Source organism: Cyprinodon variegatus, unplaced genomic scaffold, assembly GCF_000732505.1.
Source record: "Cyprinodon variegatus isolate N-32 unplaced genomic scaffold, C_variegatus-1.0 Scaffold1037, whole genome shotgun sequence".
NCBI classification, from domain to species: Eukaryota; Metazoa; Chordata; class Actinopteri; order Cyprinodontiformes; family Cyprinodontidae; genus Cyprinodon; species Cyprinodon variegatus.
Genome location: NW_015151490.1, coordinates 254756 through 277038, shown reverse-complemented (window position 1 = coordinate 277038; position 22283 = coordinate 254756). Strand labels below are relative to the sequence as shown.

Genomic DNA, 22283 nt, shown 5'->3' with positions numbered 1-22283 from the left:
GAAAGATAAAGACACAGGTATGAAGTGTGAGTTAGCTATTATAATTTAATATTTTACTTTTATTTATACATACTTTTATTTATTTATTATTATTGCTGTTTAAGCTATTCATAATCACGGCAGGTGCTCATATAAATTTTAAGAATTTTGTGCTTTTCTATCCTACATTCTATCATTATGATTATTATGGTTGCTCTTAACTTTTGTCCAGTAATGAATCTATTTTATACTTTTTCACACTACCCATTTATCCGTACTCTTATTTTTTATATTTAAATCTGGATCTATAAAAGATAACTTATTTGTCCATTTTTGAAGTGTCTATCTAGATCCTAATGTATTCTGAACATTTCCCTTCTCTGCATTTATCAACTTCCCACACTTTATCAAATTAATGGAGCTTTACGCAACATTGAGTCAGTCACCTATACACACGCTGATGATGGTAAACTAAATTATACTGTAGCCACAGTTGCCCTGGGGCAGACTGATATAAGAAAAGCTGCCATGCAATCAGCTCTCTGACCACCAATAGTAGGCAAGGCAGCTGAAGTGTCTAGTCCAAATATACTGCTCAAAAGATAAAGGGAACATGTAAACAACAATTTAATTGCAATTCAATGGCTCTATGCACAACTACACTACTTCCTTAACTTAAGGCAGCTCTTTTATTTCCTGTCTTTTTCTACTAGATGGTCAGGTTTGTCTGACCTCAGTAACCATTGCTGGACATATATGGATTAATCAGTTCATCCAGTAATGAAAGACAGGATACAAAAGAGCTGTGTTAAGCTTAGGAAGTAGTGGAGATGTGCATAGAGCCCATTCAACTCTGTTTATTTATATAGCGTCAACAGAGACAATTTAAGCAGATCATACATGCAGTCAGACTTGCTCAAAGTTTTCTACCTAAGGAAAAACAAATTGATTGCAATGACTCATTGACTCGAAAGCAACCCCTTTACACCAAGCATGCATGTACAGTAGCGACAGTTGAGAGGGAAAACTCCCTTTTACTTTGAAGAAACCTCCAGCAGAAACAGGCTCAGTGTGAGCGGCCATCAGCCGATCCCCACTGGGTTTCAAGGAGACGGAAGCATACAGAACAATATAACTGTTATTTAATAAAAGTTCTGTGAAATCAAACTGTCCACTTAGCAAGCAACAACGATTTGCACATACTGTTGTGCAAATTGAATATTCATCAGGTGGAAATTATTGGCAATCAGCAAGACACACTCAATAAAGGAGTGGTTCTGCAGGTGGGGATCACATACCACTTCTCAGTATATATGCTTTCAGGCTATTTTGGTCACTTCTGAATGGTGGTGGTACTTTTATACTCACGGCAGCATGAGACGGACTAAACAACCCACACAGTTCAGGTATTGCAGGATGGTACATCAATGCGGGCTGTGGCAAGAAGGTTTGCTGTAGGGAGAAAACCAGCCAGGACATCAGGAGACTTGGAGGAGGCCATAGGAGGATGCCTATTTCCAGGAGTCTTTAGATGAAAGGAAGGGTATAGCCTAGGCAACACAGAGACACAACTATGCACACATAGAGGTACACTCACACAAAAGGGCAATTTAGATATGCTAATTAACAGTCATGTTTTTGGACTGTGGGAGGAAGCCAGAGTACCCAGAGAGAACCCACGCATGCACAGGGAGAACATGCAAACTCCATGCAGAAAGACCCCGGACCGGGAATTGAACTCGGAACCTTCTTGCTTCCAGGAAGCAGTGCTACCCACTTTGTCCTCTATCCATAGAGATTTATTGTTTGTGTATTTGTTTCGTTGTTGTTTTTTTCGTTTTTTCATTTTTATTATTTTTTCTTCTATAAATCTTTTCTAAAAAAAAAAAAATTGAACCAATCTGGCTGTATTTATCTAGTTGAACTGTCTCTTTAAAGTGCCTTAAAGGTAAGATGTGTTCTGAAATGGCGCTATATAAAAAAACTGAATTGAATTGTCTTGTTTATGATTTATGATACCGGTAGCTCTGTTTACCTGCTTTGTTACAGACGTCATGCTGTTAGCCTACTGGGGAACCTCATGCGTACAAATATTTATATTTCCTGGTGATGTCATATATCTTTATTTATCTGTTGTCAAAGGTCTTTTTTAAATCTACCATCACAATCGCGGTATTTTCATATCCGTTGCGACCACCTGTTGTTGCCAGGCAACCACAAACTTTACCGACAAGCTCAGCGGGATTTGGTGAAAATATTTGGTGTTAAATCTCATACATATGCTATTCTTTTCTTTGTGATGTGGTCACGAAAGGTTCCGTGTGTGTGACTTTCACAAAGGAAACATGTCGGAAAATGAATTTGTTGAGCCCTGTGTGGAGAGTTACAGACCTGCGGCAGGAACATCACAAGTAAGATAAACGCGTTTTAATTTAGAGGTGTGAGAAATCCTTGAGTTTCTATATGAAAATTTTCCTCATTCTTGATTCTAGGACATTTCTCATGTATTAGCAAGCGTTTTCAAGGAAGTTTACAGTAAGGACATGGGGAAGACGCTGCCCTTCAACCGCATCCAAACAAACGCAGACAGAAGCAGTTATCATGATACATATGTTAAAAGGCTCTGGGAGGTAAGCAGACAGCTGTTATTAGAAGGAGTATGACAGAATGAAAGATTTCTCTAATCTTCCTTCCTTCCTTCCTTCCTTCCTTCCTTCCTTCCTTCCTTCCTTCCTTCCTTCCTTCCTTCCTGCCTGCCTGCCTGCCTGCCTGCCTGCCTGCCTGCCTGCCTGCCTGCCTTCCTTCCTTCCTACCTACCTACCTACCTACCTATTTTAATTTACTCTTATTGATTATAGACTCGTTGTGAATATGAGGAGCGTCTAAAAGAGGCTGAGCTGGTGAAGACTCACATGGCTCAGGCCAGAGCCCGAGCTGCAGCCAAAGAAAGCCTGGAATGTGAGAGGTTGAAGGCAGACTTTAAAGATGCTTGTGATCATCAACCTATAGGTAAATTATATGTATAGTCTTCAAAATATTATGTCATACAAATCAAATTTTTTAGACATTCTGTTTTTTTGTTTTTTCATTTTAGCTCCACTGAATTTTAATTCTTGATTATGGCTGCACAGTGGGACAGTGGGTAGCTCTGCTGCTTCTTGCCTTGCAGCAAGAAGGTCGCAGGTTCAATTCCCAGTCTGGAGGCTTGCATGTTCTCCCTGAACATGTGTGGGTTCTCTCCGGGTACTATGGCTTCCCCCCACAGTCCAAAAACATGACTGTTAGGTTAATTGGCTTCTCTAAATTCTCCTTAGGTGTGTGTGTGAAAGGTGGTTTGTCTCTGTGTTGCCCTGCGATGGAATGGCAACCTGTCCACGCTGTACCCTGCCTCTCAATTGTAGACAACTGGAGATAGACACCAGTACCCCTCGTGACCCCACTTGGGATAAAGCGTGTCAGAAAATGGATGGATGGATGGATGAATGCTTGATTAATTTATAACCTGAATATAGAGTAAATAACTATAAATGTTATGTATGATCGTGTCAGAATCATGCTATGGTGATGCTTTTGTTTAAAAGTTGTTTGGAATCTGGTCAGAAAAGACGGCTGTAGGTAAAATAGAAGACCCTTGAATAGGAGTATTGTTCACCTTGCAGAAGGACACCATGAACCATGAACACACAGCTTGTTTTAAAAAAAAATGTGTTCAAGAAACGGTATATCCGTAATTATATTAAAATGGCTCTTGCTTTTGGTGTTTACTTTCAGCTAAATCCACCTACTGCTGGTGTGTTGATGATGATCTTTTCAAAAGAAACAACCTGATCTCGCCTGGAGACTACTTAGATACCCAGAAACCACAAGCTAGAGAACCAGCTGCAGGTATGTGATGCCAGTGACATTTAGGATCTTATTGATAGGTTGACTACCTTTACCTTAAAATTTCTTCAACAGTAACAAACAGTTTTGTTAATCCCCCTTACATCATGCACAGGGATGCACTTATACCGGGAGTCTCAGCATGATAGAAATACACTAAAGAATTCTCCAAAGAAAATTGTGGAAATAGATGAGTTGGATGAAAGGCTTGCATTTGAATCAAGTTCAGATGCACAACAAATAAAGAGAACCAATAAAGAGGTAACCCTTTTTATTTTTGTTATACATTACATTATTGTGATTATGTTTTATTTTTGTCTATCACTGTTGTGGGAAAATTTTGATTCCTCTTCTATTATATTTTAATTTATCCTATTTACTCAGTCTGTTTCACCTTGAAGGCCACACAATTCTCGGCAGGATGGTGTTTGTTGACCAGACATAGCTTCTTCCCATAACAAACCAGATTCTTTCTCATGGTTTATTCATAACATGTTACTGTTAACCAAAGTGTCTGTAATGTGTTTTGACTCTGACTGCTTTTCTATTGTTGTAAGTAAGGGGGAACGAATGGTGGTCATGCAGAACAGGGCAGAATGCTGTGCCATAAGGGCTGTATGATGAACTGTTCTCTATGAATAAATGTGCCGACTTAGTGAAATCCATCAATCTCCGTTTGTTTAACTAGGGGGAACAGTTGAATACTTTTTTCCCATGAGTATATCTTTAAACTATTCCATGGTTTTAATTTGACAAAATGTCAAAAAGAAGCTTAAGGCACAATATGTTTGATTTGTTCCTAACAGACCAAACCCAGGCCAAAGTGGATGGGACAGTCTAGTGCCAAGGACCAGGCAGAGGACTGGGAGAAACTTCAGAGTTTTAAACAAAAAAGTTTTTTGAGAAATCCCTCCAATGCACAGCAGAGAGGAACATTGCATATCTCACCCAAAGCCAAAGCAAAGAAGGAACATGATGGGAGAAGCTCAGAGATTCAAAGGTATTAGAAAAAGTTCACATTGAAAAGAAATCTAGATTTTACATTTTACTCAGGTGCACAACATTTGGCAAACAATTTATTACAGTGAACTATGGAAGCCCCTGATCAATATTGACATGAAACATGCGTGTCCTTTTAGCTCAGAGTAAACAGTTGAACAGCCACTGTACCTCAACAGGTGTATGTAAGCTGAAACCTTATGCTCTACAAAGTGACCACAGAGTCTGAAGCATAGAGGGGGTAAAAACCACACTGGGTTTCATATCATCATCCATCTCTTTTACCACTTCCAATCCATTCGGCAGCAACATTATATTCATCAAGTGTACAGTTTCTTTACACTCATCTCTACAAACTATGCTTATCAATGCAGAGTAGAGTGCTCCTGGCTATCTCTAGTGGTAGATGGACAAAAGGTCAAAGCATCTAAGACAGATGGACAGATGGAGGCACACAGGGCAAATACCCTTGCTTAGACACTTTCACAGTTTTAAGGGCAATTTAGGAGGATCTTTCCGGACTGTGGGAGAAGGACAGAGTCCACACAGAACCTATGCATGCATGAGGAGAGGATACAAGCTTCATGGAAAAACCTAGAATGTTTTGATCACAAGGAAGCTGTGTTTTTATTTTGTTCAGGCTGCAGATGTGAGATTTTCAAAAAGGGAAGAATTCTGTGTTTGATGTTTTTGGTGGGAAAATATGTTACCTTTAATCTAGGAATATTTTATCTGCCTGTTAAGAAAAATATAATTTAAATCTTACTTTGGTGGCAATTATTAGCAAATATTTAAACATATTTATCCCTTGATAATAAAAGTACTGAGAACATAAACTGATTTTCAGAGCACACCCAGGAACCAAAGAACTAATGATTATTTATAAAGCTGCAACTAGCTATCTTTTTGCAAATTGATTAATCTGTCAATTCTTTTTTTGATTTATCAATTAATAATCGGGTAGCAAAACATTCCCTAAAGTAAATTTTTTACTAAATTAAACTACCGGCAGTTGAATCTAAAAGTTTTCCACTTGAGAAGTTCTGGATAGAGCATATTGACAGACGAAATCTATTTTTTTTTTTAATCTTATATGCAAAATGTTTTTGTATAGTTTTTACAATTTTGGTATAATAAATGCTCTAAGTGGGTTGCTCTCTCAGATAAAGGCAGGTTTTACAGTCTCTATACCCTGCTTAATGATTACTGAATTACTAAATTAGTTGACGATAATTTCAATAATCGATTAAGCATGATTAATAAGATTCATTGTTTCAGCCGTAATAATTTATTTAACTGACTTTTCTATTACATTATATATTATTCTGTACAGATAAGATAACAAGAAGACTAATTAAGCATGGTTTTACATCCAAAGCTTTTCAGCCATTAATTGTCGCAGCACAAATGCTCTAAAATTGACAAATGTAATTAAACTCAAAACTATTTGAGATGCTCATTCTGGATGTAAAGGCTGTCTTTTTGTTTCTTCTTATGTTAAGAGTTCAGTATTTAGTGTTGACAAAGATCCTTATCAGCAGGTCAAAAAGTTCTGATTAGTAAATATCTAACGATAAACTCTAACTTCGTATCTGGGGTAAAAATTTGCTGTTTAATTCTGCTTTTGCTCTTCTTTTTTATACCTTCTCAAAGCTCCGGCGATGCGCCTGCCCCAGTTTTCCAGGCAAAGCCATCAGTGATTTCTTTTACTGAATACAGCCTTGGACAGGTCTATGAGGTATGTTGAGGTGACTAAGACCAGTCAGAATCTAGAAGAAAATGTAATGATGAGTAACATATTCCCATTCTGCATCAGTCTACTCTGAAGCTGCAAAACGTGACTTCCACAAGCCGCCATGTCAGAGTCATCCCTCCTACCACTTCATACTTCTCTATCAACGGGGGTGAGTCACTTTAAGGTTGCAGTTGGGCAACATCTAGTCCTAAAATGATGTTCATATCTGTTAGCTCTCCACTTTGGTATAGAAGCTGGACTGTGAGTTAATCTAGCCATATACCTCTGTTATAAATACCAAATGATTTCAAGCTTCAGTTGCTCCCAACTGAATAAACTGTTATTTAAGTACAGAGCGTGTGTTTGCAGGAAGATTCCCCAGTGATGGAGGCATCATTGCTCCAGGGTTGAGCTGTAAATATACACTGCGCTTTACTCCAGACTCCTTGGGGGACTATGAGGATTTTATAATGGTGGAAACTGATTCTGAGCAGCCTTTAAAAGTGCCAATCAAGGCACATAGGCCTCCTCCTGTACTCACCTGTAAGCATCACTATACTCATCCAAGGTTATTTCAACTACCAAAGCTTGCAAACACCGTATCCTATCTGTTTTGCAGTGCCCAGAGTTGTGGACTGCGGACACTGTCTGGTTGGAGGGGTAAAAATTGTTGAGCTCCGCTGCCAAAATGTTGGACTCAGTCCTGGGGATTTTTGCATCATTGCCAAGGACCAATGGCCAGCCTCAAACCTCAGGGTAAAATTTGTATAACTGAAACTATTTACTCTTATTTTTTTGTTGTTGTGGTTTACTTGTAGTTAAATTATCAAAAGGTGAAATAAAACTTTTCTGTGAGGTGTGGGTTTTAGTTTTGTCTTTGCTCCCCAGAAACCAGATTTCATTTAGAAGTTGGTCTTTTAGGCTAAATCTGGTCCATCATAATCAGTCTTTATTTAGTACAGAAATACCGGTAGTTGTTGAAAATAGGGCTGTGTTTGGTCGGTCTGATTTTTCCCACTTAAAACCAATAATACATGCTGAAAAAAAGTTGAAAACCCAATTTACAATGTCTTTTCAACAATCTCAATATTGCAGCTTTTTACTTCACTTTTCAGCTAAAGGTCATTTGGATATAAACCATGTGGGTTTTTTTTATTGTCTTTTCAACCAATTTTGCTCGCTGGGTTACAGCCTTAGGACCCCATATTTAGTCTTTTAGTGGTGAAATTTCCACTATATCAGCAGTGATAGGAGTAAAAAAAAAACTATATAAGCTAAAAGTAAGCATAACTTTTAAATGTACAAATGCAATAAAGTGAGCTGCAACATTCAAGTATAAAAAAATAAAGCCAAATCTTTGTAAAAGCTAATCTGTTTAACTTACTGGTTAGTTTTGTTGGGAACAGTGGTAATTCTCCAGCTTTGGCAGCTACAGTAGTTGTTCTCTGTGCCTTTGGGACACAGCTTGTCCCTAAATGACCTTTCCAGGCGTATGTTTCCATGCATGTATTTGGAGACATCATTCAGGTTTTAAGTAGCAGAAGGTAGAAAACTGTAAGCACTGTAAGGTCCTGCTTCCAAATTAGAGAACACGTCTGATACGACAACAGAGATAGAAATTCTCCTCAGGACTCACTGATAAATCTGCCTAATTCGGATTAGAGTTACTCCTGCCTTTTCCATTTTAGATAATTGTTTAAAAAATGTACATGTTTATTAGACCACACGATGATTACTCCCCATTAAAACATGGAAGGACTTGATTATTGATTAAAACATGCTCACTTGATTGAGATTTTTAATTAAAGAAAGCTCAGTTAGATTTATTTCATTGAATTTGCTGAGGGTGTAAAAAAATGTGGAAACAAAAGCAATATTAGATAATCTGGGTTTCCTCTCTTCACTACTCAAATTAAGGATAGATTTATTTCTGTTGCTACAATAAATAATTATCTTATTAAAGGTTGTTTTTTTTCTCGATTTTATTAATATGGGTAAATGAATGTAACATATTTTTTTTTCTTTTTTAGTCCCTGGCAACAACATATTATTCTGAGCAGCCCCCCTTTGCAGTGGGCCCCTCTTTGTTTACCCTGCAGCCGGGAGAAACCACACGGTTGGAGGTAGCATTTCTCTCTGAATTTGTACATTAAAATAAGAGCAGTTTGTTTACCATGTTTTAAGTTTGCCTGCTTTGTATTTGGGGACAACCCACCGTGCGCTTGCTCTGTATTTGAAATATAAAGAGACTTTAGTAAACTTACTTGTTTTCGATAATTGCATAAACAGCATATATCAGAACCTGAATGCAAAGGGGCACCTTTTGTTTTACATGACCTTTTTTGCATGGGTTGCAGGTTGTTTTCTTTCCAACCACTCAGGGGAGGTGTGGTCAGCTGTTCACCATGGTCTGTAACAACTGCCAGGTGAAAAACATATCTGTTGAGGGTGAGTTTTCAAAGAAAGACAAACAAGGACTTTTCTCCCCTGGGGTCTAATTGATCAAATATTGTGTGGGAACTAAAGATTTGGCTGTGCAAAAGATATTTTAGATTTACCATACCGAGAGTATGATAAATAAATTTGATATTGACACTACTGGTGTGACTAATAAAAGGAAGAAGTCTATATATAGGTGGGGAAATCTGAATGATTAAAAAATGATCAGACAGGAAATACAGAATGATTAAAAGCTGTAATTAATTAATAAAATAGAAAACTACAATAACAAAAAATAAATCAGCTACCCACTAAGGTATCTTTATCGTACTAATGGCAAATAATGTTTGACTATATCCGCTTATTTAACTTAGAGGGTTCGTAATCTCTCTATAGATGATGGGTTATCTTGGATCTTTAATGAACTGTGCAATGAAGCCGTGTCCATTTCTCTGCAACTTTCAAGCAACTCTTATATTTAGTTATTTTCTTTAGTACCATGCAAAAAGCTACTCTTCAACACTGAGCCCCGTTCAGCATATAGACCCAATAACAATTCTTTAGGGCATCTGATTGGCTAATAAACCAGCCGTTATTATGGGTCAGGAAACTGTAATGTTCAACTTTCTCCAACCGAGCATCATCCATCACTACTGATAATCCTTGTTTTATTTATTTCAACAATCCTCATGTATATTTATGGTGCTTTTGATTACTTCTTATGACTTTGTTTTACTTTTACTTTACTTTGATTAATGTTTAATAGAAAGTAATGTTGAAAATCTATCAGGACTTAATCTGGCTTCAGTTATCCATCGCACCGTCTCTGCTGCCATTTCCACTTTGAGTCTATGTAAAGGTTTGGAGTTGGCATGTTGCAAGTCCCACACGCTGACTTGACAAATTAGACCCCAGGTGTATTCTTTTTTCTTAGGTCCTATAACGTGTTTGGGTTTCTTAGGTGAGGGCCAAATGCTTGGAAAAGAACTTGTGTCTGTATTTGAAGAAAACAAGCCCTTCAAGGATGGAGAGGCGCACAACATCACTGGAGAGAACTCTGTTCATTTCCCCACATGCAACCCTCACTCTGTCCAACAGAAGAGACTTGTCCTCAGGAACAATGCGTAAGCCTGACTTAACTACCTCTCAGTGTACAACAAAAAAAATTAAAAATACTGTACTGTAGTCCTAAAGTATTTATATTTTATTATAGGCAATGTGCTATGTTGAAGTGGAGGTAATCATTCTAAAAAACCAACCTTAAGACTTATAGGTGGATTAACACTCAACCTTCTAGCTTTGGGGGGGTCCCAGTTAGAAGGGGAGGTTGCCATGCAATCTGAAAGTTGCCAGTTTAATCAAGCTTTCTACTGCTTCCTGTGTCTTTGGGCAAGGCAATTAACCACCAGTTGTTTGTCTTTCTCATTGATTGGTTCTAGTAGAGCTGTCAGAAGCTAATGACTAAAAAACAGACTCAGAACTTTTTATGGCCACCTTTTACTGATTCTACATCTATTTCCACAAGCATTTTGCTTAGTCTGATAGGTTAAACTTGGTCCAATAAATAGTAGTTGTCTAACTTTACTACAGTTCCTTCTAAAGAAAAAAAAATATCCACAGTATAATGCTGCCACCACCATACCATATCATAGGGATACTTGTGGATACTTGTGGATCATTGTTTTCACTTCTAACAGGGCTTCACTGCCTTTGAACACTCAGATTTCTTCAGATATGAGGAGTTCTGTACTGTGGGTCTTTGCTCCCCCTACAGAGAGCCATCTTTTGATAATCTCCATGCTTGATCTGTCTGTTTAGGTCAGTGGGCCTGTCTTGGTTGGTTTGAGGCAGTGCTTTTTTCCTTTTTTCTTTTCAAAAGATTTTATATACACTTCTCTGTCTGATCAACAAAGATCTAATTGCTGACAAGTCATTTAACTTTCGAGAGCAAATGTGGCTGAATATAAATGCAAGCTGGACTTAATGGACTTAATGTTGTAGCATGAATGAATAACGCATTTAAAAAGCCTGTTAATACTTGTAGATAGAATCTGACAGACCACTAGAAAGCTCTACTCTTGTCCAAACAACACTTATAAGATTTACAGATATGTGTCTTTGTGGCTTTGTGGCACTTTCTAGTGCTCTGTTCTTCCTAGTTGGAGTTGAGTAAATAATGTCATTGAAGCTCAATTGAAAAAAAAACTATGTGACCTTCTCTCATTTTGTCAAAGTCACTTGGAGCTGTCTTTCCACTGGCAAATCTTGAAACATAACCTACATCCTGTTCTTCCTGGGGAAATTCTTGAGCCATCCCGTGTCCACCTCCCTCCTGACAAGGATGACGTTTTCCACATGAGCCCTGCAACAGGCCTCCTAAGTCCCTGTCAAGTCCAAGAGTTTCTCCTAACCTTCAGTCCAAAAGAGGTATGCAACCAAATGGATTACAGAGAGAACCAGATGGATAAACGCTTTATTTTAAAACAATGTTTGTACTTTTCCAAGTTGAAGGATTATCACAGTGTCTTTCACTTGGTCCTGGGGGATGTACCGGTACCCTTGTTTCAACAAGAGTCAAACAGGTGAAGGAATGTTTTGATAAATTAATAGAATCCCAAAATACATACATTAGTAATGTTCTTTATTCAGTTTTTTTCCACCTAATTATGTCTTTTTTGTGGGAAACAGTGTCCTTCCTGTGCAGACTGGCTCCAAGATGAGCAATGTGACCATTATGGAGATAGAGGTCAAAGGGTCAACAGAGCCATACTGCATCCTTCTGGAGCCCAGTGCCATCTTAGTCCCTGGAGAAAATTTTATTTACACCACCATTCGCAAGCAGTTTAAGGTTGATAAAGAGAGTAATTAACAAATGTACTTTTTAATTCAGTTTTTAAAAAGCAGGTTTGGTTTCTATTTATTTGATGCTTTTTGTGTTTCAGATTTGGAATCACAGCAAAACTTTCATAGTGTTTCAATGGCAGACGTTTAACAGCGGTGGCCATGTTGTTAAAGTAGAGCCATCTGCTGGGAGAATAGGTGCACTGCATATTATAAAGACACTTCACTCTAAAGGACACAAATTGGCATTTTGTTTTTCTTTCTATCTTTCTTTGTTTTTGTCTTTCTTTCGTCCTTTCAGAAGAGAATGAGTGTTTTGATTTCGCTCTGGTCATTACTGGAGGGAAACCAGGCAAGGTTGAAACCAGCTTGGTTTGCAACATACCGCATCAACCTGAACCTCTCAAGTTACCTGTAGAGGTTTCATTTAAGGTAAGATTCAACAACATCTAGATTAGTGCTCCACCATTATAATATGTTGTTTTAAAATGATTTAATCTTAAATAGGGTCCTGCAGTGACGACCAATGTTCCCTGGGTGGACTTTGGTCTTGTGAGGCTCGGGGAGTCAGCTCAGACCACACTCATACTCACCAATACTACCCCTGTAGAGGCCAGCTGGACGCTTAGGGAAAAGGTTACCGATGAGTCGACGCACAGAGGGACTCAGGTATTTTGCAGTAACAAAGCTGAAAAGTCAGGCATATAAATATTAAAGAAGACAGTGTTTTATTTTTAATTAAATCAATGTCTGTATTTATGCTCAGGTCTTGATGGAGCCGTGTTGTGGGGTGCTGCCTCCTTTTGCTTCTTGTAGTGTGGAGCTGTCCTTCAGCTCAGGTATCTGCCAAATGTTTGATTCAGAGGTGGAGCTGACGGTGGAAGCTGGAACTGGGTTGTAAGTACAGAGGTCTAACCATCACCTATACAAATAAGATATAAAGTTGAGGCAAATATACATTTGCAAACTTTTTTCCCTTTAAGGTTGTATCCTATAATCCTAAAGCAAATAATTCAAAATAAAAAAAATGAATACGTAGATAAATAAGTGGAATGAAATGCTATTAACTTTTACATCTTTGGATTTAATTTCAAATTTCTGATCTCTAGCAGGAAACTTTCAGTAGCCATGTTTTGGCTTAATGATATTAATAAAACTATGGTGGATTTTTTCGTTCCAGATTTTGGTTAAAGTCCTCCAAATTTTCTATTTTTGTCTGATCAAGCCATTTTTTAGTTGATTTGCACTTGCTATGAAGCTGATAATTGAAGTCCTTCTTTATCTTCAGATTTACAGCTAAATTGGTAAGAACATCTAATTTGCCAAAACTCATAGGAAAATATTATTAGGACCTTTGAGCTTTATTTCAAATCTACTGTACCTTATTACTGGTAAAACGTCTAGAAGACCAATTCAAAATGTTAATTTACAAACGTGCACAATTCTATTTTTTTGTTTGTTTTTTCCTTTAATCGAATTTTGTATTTTGATGAATTCTGCAACATGATAAAAGTGAAAAGTTTCTGAATTTTTTTTACATGTTCTCAGCATTTTCTGTCTCATAAGCCTGGAAGTGCTCCTCCAAACATGAGCTGTTTGAGGACCATTATAGTTAGATAGCTGGTTTGTCTACTTAAAAATCAATCTTTCTTTTTCTCTGCAGCTGTTGTCATGTCAGCTCTGACAAAATATGAATGGTAGTTTTCAGTTTCCAGCTTCTGCAAATTTGTTCACAGACTGTTTCTCTCCCAATATGTTCCTAACAGTCACTTGTGCATCAGAGCAGATGTGCAGTCCCCTCAGGTGTGCCTTTTAAACCACAAGCTGCTCTTTTCTGATCTTTACATTGGAGTTCCCACAAATGGTAACATAACACTTTTCAACCAGACTCTGCTGCCATCACAGTTTAACTGGAAGGTATGTCCGGCTGCTATTAAATGCCTCTTGATCAGCCCACTGAATCCCACAGTGTCAATAACGTGCATGACTGTCATTCATAATCTCTAAAGGTTTCTTTTGGATATTTACGCTCTTAGTTCATGAAAAACATGGAATGTCTGAGTCAGACATGTTTCCTGCACTGCAAAAAATTTTTGCTCAAATTAAGTGCATTTTTTCTTGAATTGAGGAGGTAAGTGAGACACTTTGTCAATGGAGCAAGACAATTTACTTAAACTATTGCTTTGTCTTATTTCAAGCGTATATGATCTAATTATCCTAGTTTAGGAGTAAAAATACAAATTCCATTGGTAGATAATCTTATTTACCTGCTCAAATTAAGGGTGAATACACTTAATTTAACAAATTTTTTACTTATTTCTAGATGTTTTTTGCAGTGTGGATGGTGACCGGTGTTTGTCCCAGAGGGAATTTATGAAAGGGACAGCCTTATGAAAAGAGTTTCCTCCTTACAGATTTCTTCTTTCTTTTTTTTTTTTTGTCTTTTGATGGGTCTTTAAAATCTCTTGTTTACTTAGGGTATGACTGATGAAATCATAGAGTATTCCCACAACAGAGATCAACAGTTAAATTTAGTCAGCTATAAAAATACCTTGATCAGGACTCTGTTGATTGGGACACCCTGACTTTCCCCTGACAGCCACAGCTTCAGGGTAAACAGGCTGCGCTTTGTACAGCCAGCTTTGAGCCCTCCTCTGGTACTTTGGGACCCAGTGCCACCATGGAGATCACTGTCAGTTTCACATCTCACACCAATGTAAGCATTGCCGGTAATCGTTTAATTAGATGATAATTTTTTTTCATTTGTGGCAAGCCTACCTTCATTTGTTGTATCTTTCTAGTTGGAGCTGGCTGACGTGGCTGCTCTCTGTGAGGTTCAAGGGATGAACTTTCCACTTGTTCTTGGAATTATGACATCCCAACCCAGGAAACTTTCTGTTTCCTACTCACTGCCTGGCATCAGGTTACCACTTTGGATCAAGAAATCTCCAAAAGTGTACACTTTTTGCATTTTCATGTACTAATAAATATATTTTTTTTCACTTTTAGTCACAGAGGAAATGATGAAAGTCATTCTGTGCTTATGCTTGACTTTGGAGAAGACGTCCATTTGAGGAAAGCAGTGACTAAACAACTCCTGATAAAGAATGAAAGCATCATCCCTGCAGATTTCACCATAAAGCCAGAGTTCTTCAACTGCAATATCTCAGCGGCAAACAGCTCGTTAGAGAAAAGGTCAAAAAGTCTGCTCTAACTGAGTTAGGCTTGTCATAACTGAACTGAACTGTAACAGAGCTTTCATCTTTTTTACAGACCCACACATGCAAAGACTCCCCTTCACTTTGCTAAACTGAAAAAAGTAGAAGCGAAAGCAAATGAAGGTGTCATATTTATATGTTTTCTTAAATGCCTAGAATTTGGAAACAAATCTAAGGTTGTTTTTCTATGACCAGAGTTTGTGAGCGGCCTTCTGGCTCATGGAAAAGGGGCAGCCTTCCTGGTGTCACCAGATTCAGGGCAGCTGGGACCGTTTGAAACCAAGACAGTGGATGTGACAGCCTACAGCGACATGTGGGGGGAATACAGAGATCAGCTCATATGCAAGGTGTGGCTAAGGATCAGATGATTAACTCGCTCTTGTATAAAATGACTTAGATCTAATCTTGTCTGCAGGTCGGAGACCTTGAGCCAATGCCTATTTCCATTAAGATGACTGTGAAGGGCTGCCCACTCTACTTCCAAATGACTGGTCCCCGACCAGATGACCAGCATCAGGGACCAATCATATAGTCTGTTACACATCCTTAGGTTAAGATGACCCCTGTTTGTAATCCTGTTAATGATTGAATATTCTGCTTCATGTTTGAAAAGCTTTGGCACCCACCAGTCAGGAGGAGACAAGGTTTCTAAACTTCTCCGCATCAATAATCCGTCCATGTTTGGTAAGTGGTTGTTGGCAAATTGGTTTAGAACTTAAATGTTTACCTCCTGTCAAGAAAATGTATGATTTTTTTTATTCATTGCAGTTCGAGAAAAACTCATCATACTCCCTAAACTAATTTTATAACATTATAACTGTGAATATCAAGGTCTTTTATTGGAATTTTATGTTATTGACCACAACAAATTTGTCCATAACAGTTAAAGAGAAGAAATGTTAAGGATTATTTTCCAAAAAATGTAAAATACTAAAATACTCTATTTCATTCTGATCTAGTTCTGGTCTTTGGGCCGTTCTAACAAATGGACATGCTTCGGTCTAAAGCGTCTCTATTGTAGCTCTGGCTGAATTCTTAGGGCTGCTGTCCTGGTGGATTGTAAACCAACATATTATTACAGTATTTTGACTCTTCTAGCAGGTATTCTTTAGATTCCCTGTTTTTGATGAACAAAATACATTTGTACAGTGTTAGTGCAACCTCCATGTTTCTCTGAGTAGAAGATGTGTTCAGATTTATATTAAGTGTTAGTTTTCTCCCAAACAACATGCTGCATATAGATGCCCACCCCCACCCCCCCGTAGACAACCGACCCAAAATGTGCCCCACACATACACCATTACATATACATTCTTCACCCACACTTGATATGGATATACTTTAGTATATTCTGTTGTAAAATGAGTCTTATCAGGCTACCTTCAGCTTCACAGCCCCCCTCCTCACCCACACTCTCTCCATTCATCCCCGGGTCGCAATCTTTACTCACTGTAGCAGCAACGTCCTCCTCTCCGTCTTTGATTCTTTGAAAGAACGTTTTTATTTTAGGACGTTTTTTCCGTTCTTCCAGCAGCTCTTCTTTCCTTTTTCTTTCCTGGAATCAGCTTATGTACCTCTTTTTGGTATCAATCGTCGCTAACACATCATACGTAACGGTTATGGATTTAATCTAAGCTCTGTGTTACCCATAATTCCAAGTCGTGGTGTAAAAAATAATACTTGTCTAATGAACTATACACAGTTATTAACATAGTAATTCAAAGTACCACTGTCTGCTTTGCTGTCGTGTTTAAAACGGCTCACCATCATGTTGAAATCTGCCATGTGGATATGAATAGGGGCCGGTCAGTCAATCTGGTGTCAGGTGGGTTTGAGAGGAATTTTTTGCACCATTACATCTGCAAAGAGACGTCCTAGTCCACAATTGCTTAGGGGGCCAACCAGTTGTCAGTGAAGGGGCCCCTAAGAGTTCGGGGGCCCCTAAGCAGCTGCTTACCGATAGTTACGCCATTGGAACCTCTAAAGGCTGTTTATCCATTCTTGGAAATTTGAAATTGGAGTCACAAAAAGTATTCAGCTTCTTCTAGAAAATAACTAAATATGCAGAGCTCCTAAAAACGCTCACCCTGACCTATGATTTGTGTTTCGTTAGATATTCTCATGAACTGGGAGACTTATAATATCGAGGAGAACAACCATAAACCAGTAGATGTTGTGGTGACTCATCAAGACTGCATCCCTCTAAAGGACGCCGACGGTAATGAGCTGGATGGAGCATTTGGGGAATTCAACGAAAATGTTCCCACAGACTCTAAGAAGAATCATAACCCTGCATATGAGGGAACACGCTTGTCTCTTCAAAGTGTTACTGTGAGTATATCAAACCAAGAATGCCTCTTGGTCAGGAGTGTACGGAAATGTGGTGTCTCTATCAATGCATCAGGGTGAGAAAGAGAGGGAGTTTGCAACTGAAGAAGAGGAAGGACACTGTCTCCATCCTGCAGATTCCCCATACTGCATTACACCAAAACAAACTGTAGAGTATTTTTCTTTTTTGCATTTACTCCTTAAAATTGCGTTTTTCTCAACTATTAACAAGGCTCTTCTTTAATGTATGAAACTTAAGGTGATTCCAGCGAAGGGAAGGGAAAGCATCCATGTGTCTTTCACTCCTTTGAATCTCTCAGAGTCTGCATTTGAGTCCAGATGTGTTGGGGTGGCGTTCGGTTTCATGAGCCTAAACTCTGAGGTGACATGCCTGGTTTAAGAAAAAAAAACACTTCGATACTAAAATCATAAAAAAAACTGTACTTTGGAAACTTGTGTTTCTCTGTTTGCTACAGAAGGCAGTTTGCATCCCAGGTAAAGTCAGAAGGAAGCAGGGTTTGGATTTACAGCCTTTCAGATTGGATCTACAAGCAACCATTCGGCCGATGTAAGCATTCACCTTCATACTATTTATGTCCTGCAGATCTTTCATGCATGTCTCAATTTATGTTTCCTAAATTAAAATAAGCTGATGTTAGGGGGAAAAGGAGCCCAGAGGTGGCCTATTGAGGCTACAAATCTTCTCAGACTCTCTTTGCTTGCAGGCTGATGGTGCAGATGAAGGAGGACGGCGGGGTGCTGCACTTTAATGCCTCTGCCGGTGATTTACTGATGACTGAATCAGATAAGGAGGTTTGGAATCCTCACCACATACACAATGTGCTGATTTTTAGGCAGTTAACTGTTTCTATGTCTACTGCTGATCTAGGTTGTGGTCGGTGAATTTAGTGTTACGAAGAGCTTTCAGCTGAGAAACACCACAGAGATGCCTTTATGTTTCCAACTGGAGACACGGCCTCCATTTTCAGTTCTGACACCTTCCGAAGTTCTCACTCCTCCTGCTCTTCACATTCAGCAGTCGGTGCTTCATCCTCAACTGAGCATGAAGGTGAGATGAGGAGTAGCTCAGACTCTTTTATGAGGCTGTCCCTTTTTTCCCCCCAGTAATCGTTCCTACTTCTGTCATGCCAGGTGAAGGTGGCCTTTCATTGTTCTCTGCCACTGCTGGACCTTTCAAAGCAGACAGATGAAGACCCTTCTCTTGGAGTGAAGCTGATTCACAATGAAAGTGGTCAGAAGCTGAGATTCCTGGAAAACCTCCTTATCCAACATAGTAACAACACTCTGCAGGTCAGAGGCACCCTCAGAGCTAAGCTTCATTCTTTGATATTTTTTAGCTTAACCTATGCATTTCCCTTAAACAGAAGGTCCCTCTGTGTGCCCACCTGGATCTACCTACTCTTAGTGTCTCCACTGACCTCCTAAACTTCGGGATTTGTTGTGTTGGACAAATACAGACCAAAATGATAAACCTCTACTGCCATGGAGCAAACACCTCCTGGAAATCCATTATAAGTAAGAGCACATATATGTGCTTTTAAGCACTTTTAAGCACTTTTAAGCACTTTTAAGCACTTAAGAAGCATATGAGCCCTAACTGAATCTCTCATCGGGTTTAGAGTCAGATGACCCTCATGTGTTTGAGTTGACACCGAACTCTGGGTTTCTTCAATCCAAAAACGACGTGAGAAGCTCCTGGAGCCAGTGTCTGGAGATTAGCTTCACTCCAAGGTAGCAGACAACTCTGGAAATACACATATGTTAAAAACAAGGATCATTAGCATTAAAGAAACACATAATATCCGTGTTTGTCATCTAGCTGCCTGTGTGTTTGTTTCAGCCAAGACAAAGAGTTCATGGCTTTGGTGGTTATCCAGTCTCCGCTGGTGAAGATGCCCCTCACTCTGCAGCTCCAGGGAGCAGGATCCTTTGAGGGTGTCTAAAGGTCAAAGTGCATGTCTGTGGGTCAACACAGTTAAAAGCTAAATGTTACTTTGTTGGAATATAAATAAATGTGTTACAATAAGTTAACAGTAACATCTTTTCTGAAGCAAAACATGTAAGTGATATTTCTTAAATGTCTTTAAAGATTGATCCATAGTATCAGTTAGGTGCTTGTTATTTTACAATTTTAGATTACATAAACTTGATAGATGTTATATACCTGGGCCAAACTTTGGGTGATCATTTGCTTTGCTTGTCTGAGAAAGAAAAGGACAGAAATTTAAAAGAGACGGAAATAAAGCATCATAAAACAAACATGACCTGACTGGTTTTTACTGCAGGTAATAAACAGTTTGGAACCAAAGACAGAAACCATGAAGATACATTAAGTGGATTAAAAACTGTAAAGAAATCAGGAAAAGGTTTTTCTCTGCTTGGATCTCAAACACCAAAAAAATAATTATGTTCAGGCTCATGTGAGATTGTTCTGGTAAATGACAAAGTTGTGTTGTTAAGCATTCAACACCATGGTGATACTGAAAAACTTTCCAAGAAAAAAACTAGTTTATGAGTTCAACGAGGGATTTAAAGAGGTCTCAGAAGAAATCAGCATTTTCATGGTTTGGAAACTGAGGATGTTAAGCCAACTGTCATCATGCCCAAGAGTCCTGTCACACTAAAGAAACTCCAAATTCTCCCACGGAATTGCAAGAGCTTCTCATAACCACTGGTAGAGGATTATGGAAGCGAGTCTTCTGCTTTTCATGGAGATCTAAAAGAAGTAAAGCATTGCTTTCTCAGAAAATCCCAAACTCCAGATCGACGTTTGTCAGAGAGAACCAAGACTGATGGATTGATTTTAACACCAGAAAAGTCACTTTTTTATAATCTCATGTGCAACTAATTAATGTTATTATTTCCAGAATATTTGAAGAATGAGCTTTAGGCACCAATATGTGAACAAATCAAATGAAAAGATCTGGTAGCTGAAGCCTAAATTGGATAATATAAATACCATTTCAGTTGGAGAGCTCTTGACCGGAAATTTAAATTTTGATTAATAATTTGGAATTAAAATAACCAACTTAATCCCATGCATTTCATTTTGGTGAAATGCATGGGATTAACCTGATGGTTCAGAACAGATGAATAAAGTGCAAGGCAAAGTAACACAGTAAGAAAAAAAAAAGCCCTGCATAGATGTTATTAAAATATAAATTAAATGTATTTTTTAAGCTCAGTCTTCACATTTTAAAGTCTTATTTCTCTTAAATGACTTCCCTACCTAAGGCCTTGAGAGTTTTCAGAGATTCCAGCTGCCCTTTATCTGCCAGGGTGAGAAGGTTTTCCAACAAGACCTAGTTAGCTAAGCATAATGATATAAGCTGGAAAGATAGACATGCACATGCTAACATTTCCATTTGCACATCCCAGGTTTTATAAATTAGTGATCAGGTATTTATATATGCTGGACATGGTTATGTTTATGTTAGCACTATGGCTTTATCCACAAAACCCATGCAGAATGTTGCAGCTGATATTTGAGTTCTGCTAAGTGCAGATTGAATAGTTTAAGAAGACAGGAAACAATTAGAGGTGATTTTATTACTCTGGAAAAAAAACATGGAAGTGTTGCCAGCAAGAAAAAAAAAGAAACACTAAAAATGTCTTCTTAAGAGAGGACAGAGAGTTCTCTCTTGTTGTTAGGGAATCCCAGGAGATGAAGAAATTTGTGTTTACACTTACGTATAGGCACACACACAGACTAGTTTGGTGAGGAATGACTGCTTATGTCTAGAGCTGTTGAGCAGTACGGACATCTGCAATGACCCTGAGTCATGCAAATGTCCAGTTGATATTCACTGCACTCAAGCAGTTCTGAAAAACAAAAAAAAAGGAGGACATTTAATAGAAATGATAGAAAAAAAACTATGTGGGACAAACTAAAGTCAGAGACGATGAGGTTAAGAAGTGCAGCATGATGTAATCCCATCATCAAGTGTTTGTGGTAAAATATGGGAGTATGCCTGCTCTTGTACTGAAGTCAAACAACTTAGACTGTATAACTGCTTCCCCATCAGAGACTTCTGCTGCCCTGTACTGCAACGAATATTAGCTGTGTGCCAGAGAAAATAACAGTCTACCTCAAATGCAATAAAAGTTGAAATGCTGAAATGCATAATTTCTTTGAAATCAGTGAAGAATTATGAACCTAGTATCATTTTACTAAATAGGAAAAGCAAAGACACAATAATATCCAATTAAACTATGTTCTCACAGAGGTCTCCTTTTGCGTTTCAACTTTTTATTTAAAATATGTATTTGAATGCTAGATCCCATAAACCCTCAGTAAATTAGTGAGAGAAGCAGACTTTAAAAAATTCAGCTAAAACTATAGCATTAAGCACAGACACCTTAAAATAATCATAAATACAATATTTTTTATTTACATCTATGTCTACTATACATAGATGTAAATATTTGCACATTTTCATTTTGCACAAATCTAATATTTGTCCAATTTCCTGTGAAATGAGATGGTATAATTAGCAGAAATATGTACACTAAAAAATTACTTCTCTTATGTTATTTTTTTTTTTGCCTTTATATTATCCACAAGAATAAAATGTTTGCTCTGAAAAGTCACCACGAAATAACCAGAAATGAAATATTTAAATTGATAATAATTCAATTAAAGCATTGATTAATTCATTTGTCTGTTTATCTACTTTTGTTAAGTAAATGTAACATTAAAATGCAATAAATGCATTAAAAATTTGTAATAAATACAGGTTTTGCAAAGATTTTAACAATCGTCTAGTAAAATTAATTTACTTACCCTGTGCAGTATAAGTTATAAATAATGGATTCATTCCTTAATCTTACTTTATATATAT

The 22283-nt window shown here is 38.0% G+C and overlaps 1 protein-coding gene across 1 annotated transcript; it reads left to right on the top strand.

Annotated features, from left to right (window-relative positions):
• Nucleotides 1-2258: 2258 nt before the first annotated feature.
• Nucleotides 2259-19385, top strand: dlec1 (deleted in lung and esophageal cancer 1). The gene is made up of 38 exons (XM_015399676.1): nucleotides 2259-2390; nucleotides 2472-2609; nucleotides 2838-2988; nucleotides 3751-3864; nucleotides 3977-4122; nucleotides 4668-4861; nucleotides 6514-6598; nucleotides 6677-6764; nucleotides 6965-7138; nucleotides 7215-7351; nucleotides 8626-8718; nucleotides 8953-9043; nucleotides 9996-10158; nucleotides 11269-11461; nucleotides 11540-11616; nucleotides 11723-11882; nucleotides 11977-12073; nucleotides 12177-12307; nucleotides 12383-12544; nucleotides 12642-12772; nucleotides 13642-13792; nucleotides 14475-14591; nucleotides 14677-14798; nucleotides 14885-15070; nucleotides 15149-15216; nucleotides 15289-15440; nucleotides 15509-15624; nucleotides 15707-15777; nucleotides 17207-17424; nucleotides 17498-17590; nucleotides 17681-17803; nucleotides 17898-17989; nucleotides 18147-18234; nucleotides 18311-18490; nucleotides 18574-18732; nucleotides 18807-18957; nucleotides 19062-19173; nucleotides 19283-19385. Exons 1-38 carry the CDS (start codon nucleotides 2325-2327, stop codon nucleotides 19383-19385), a joined length of 4893 nt encoding a protein of 1630 aa, XP_015255162.1. The 5' UTR covers nucleotides 2259-2324.
• The last annotated feature ends 2898 nt before the right edge of the window (nucleotides 19386-22283 follow it).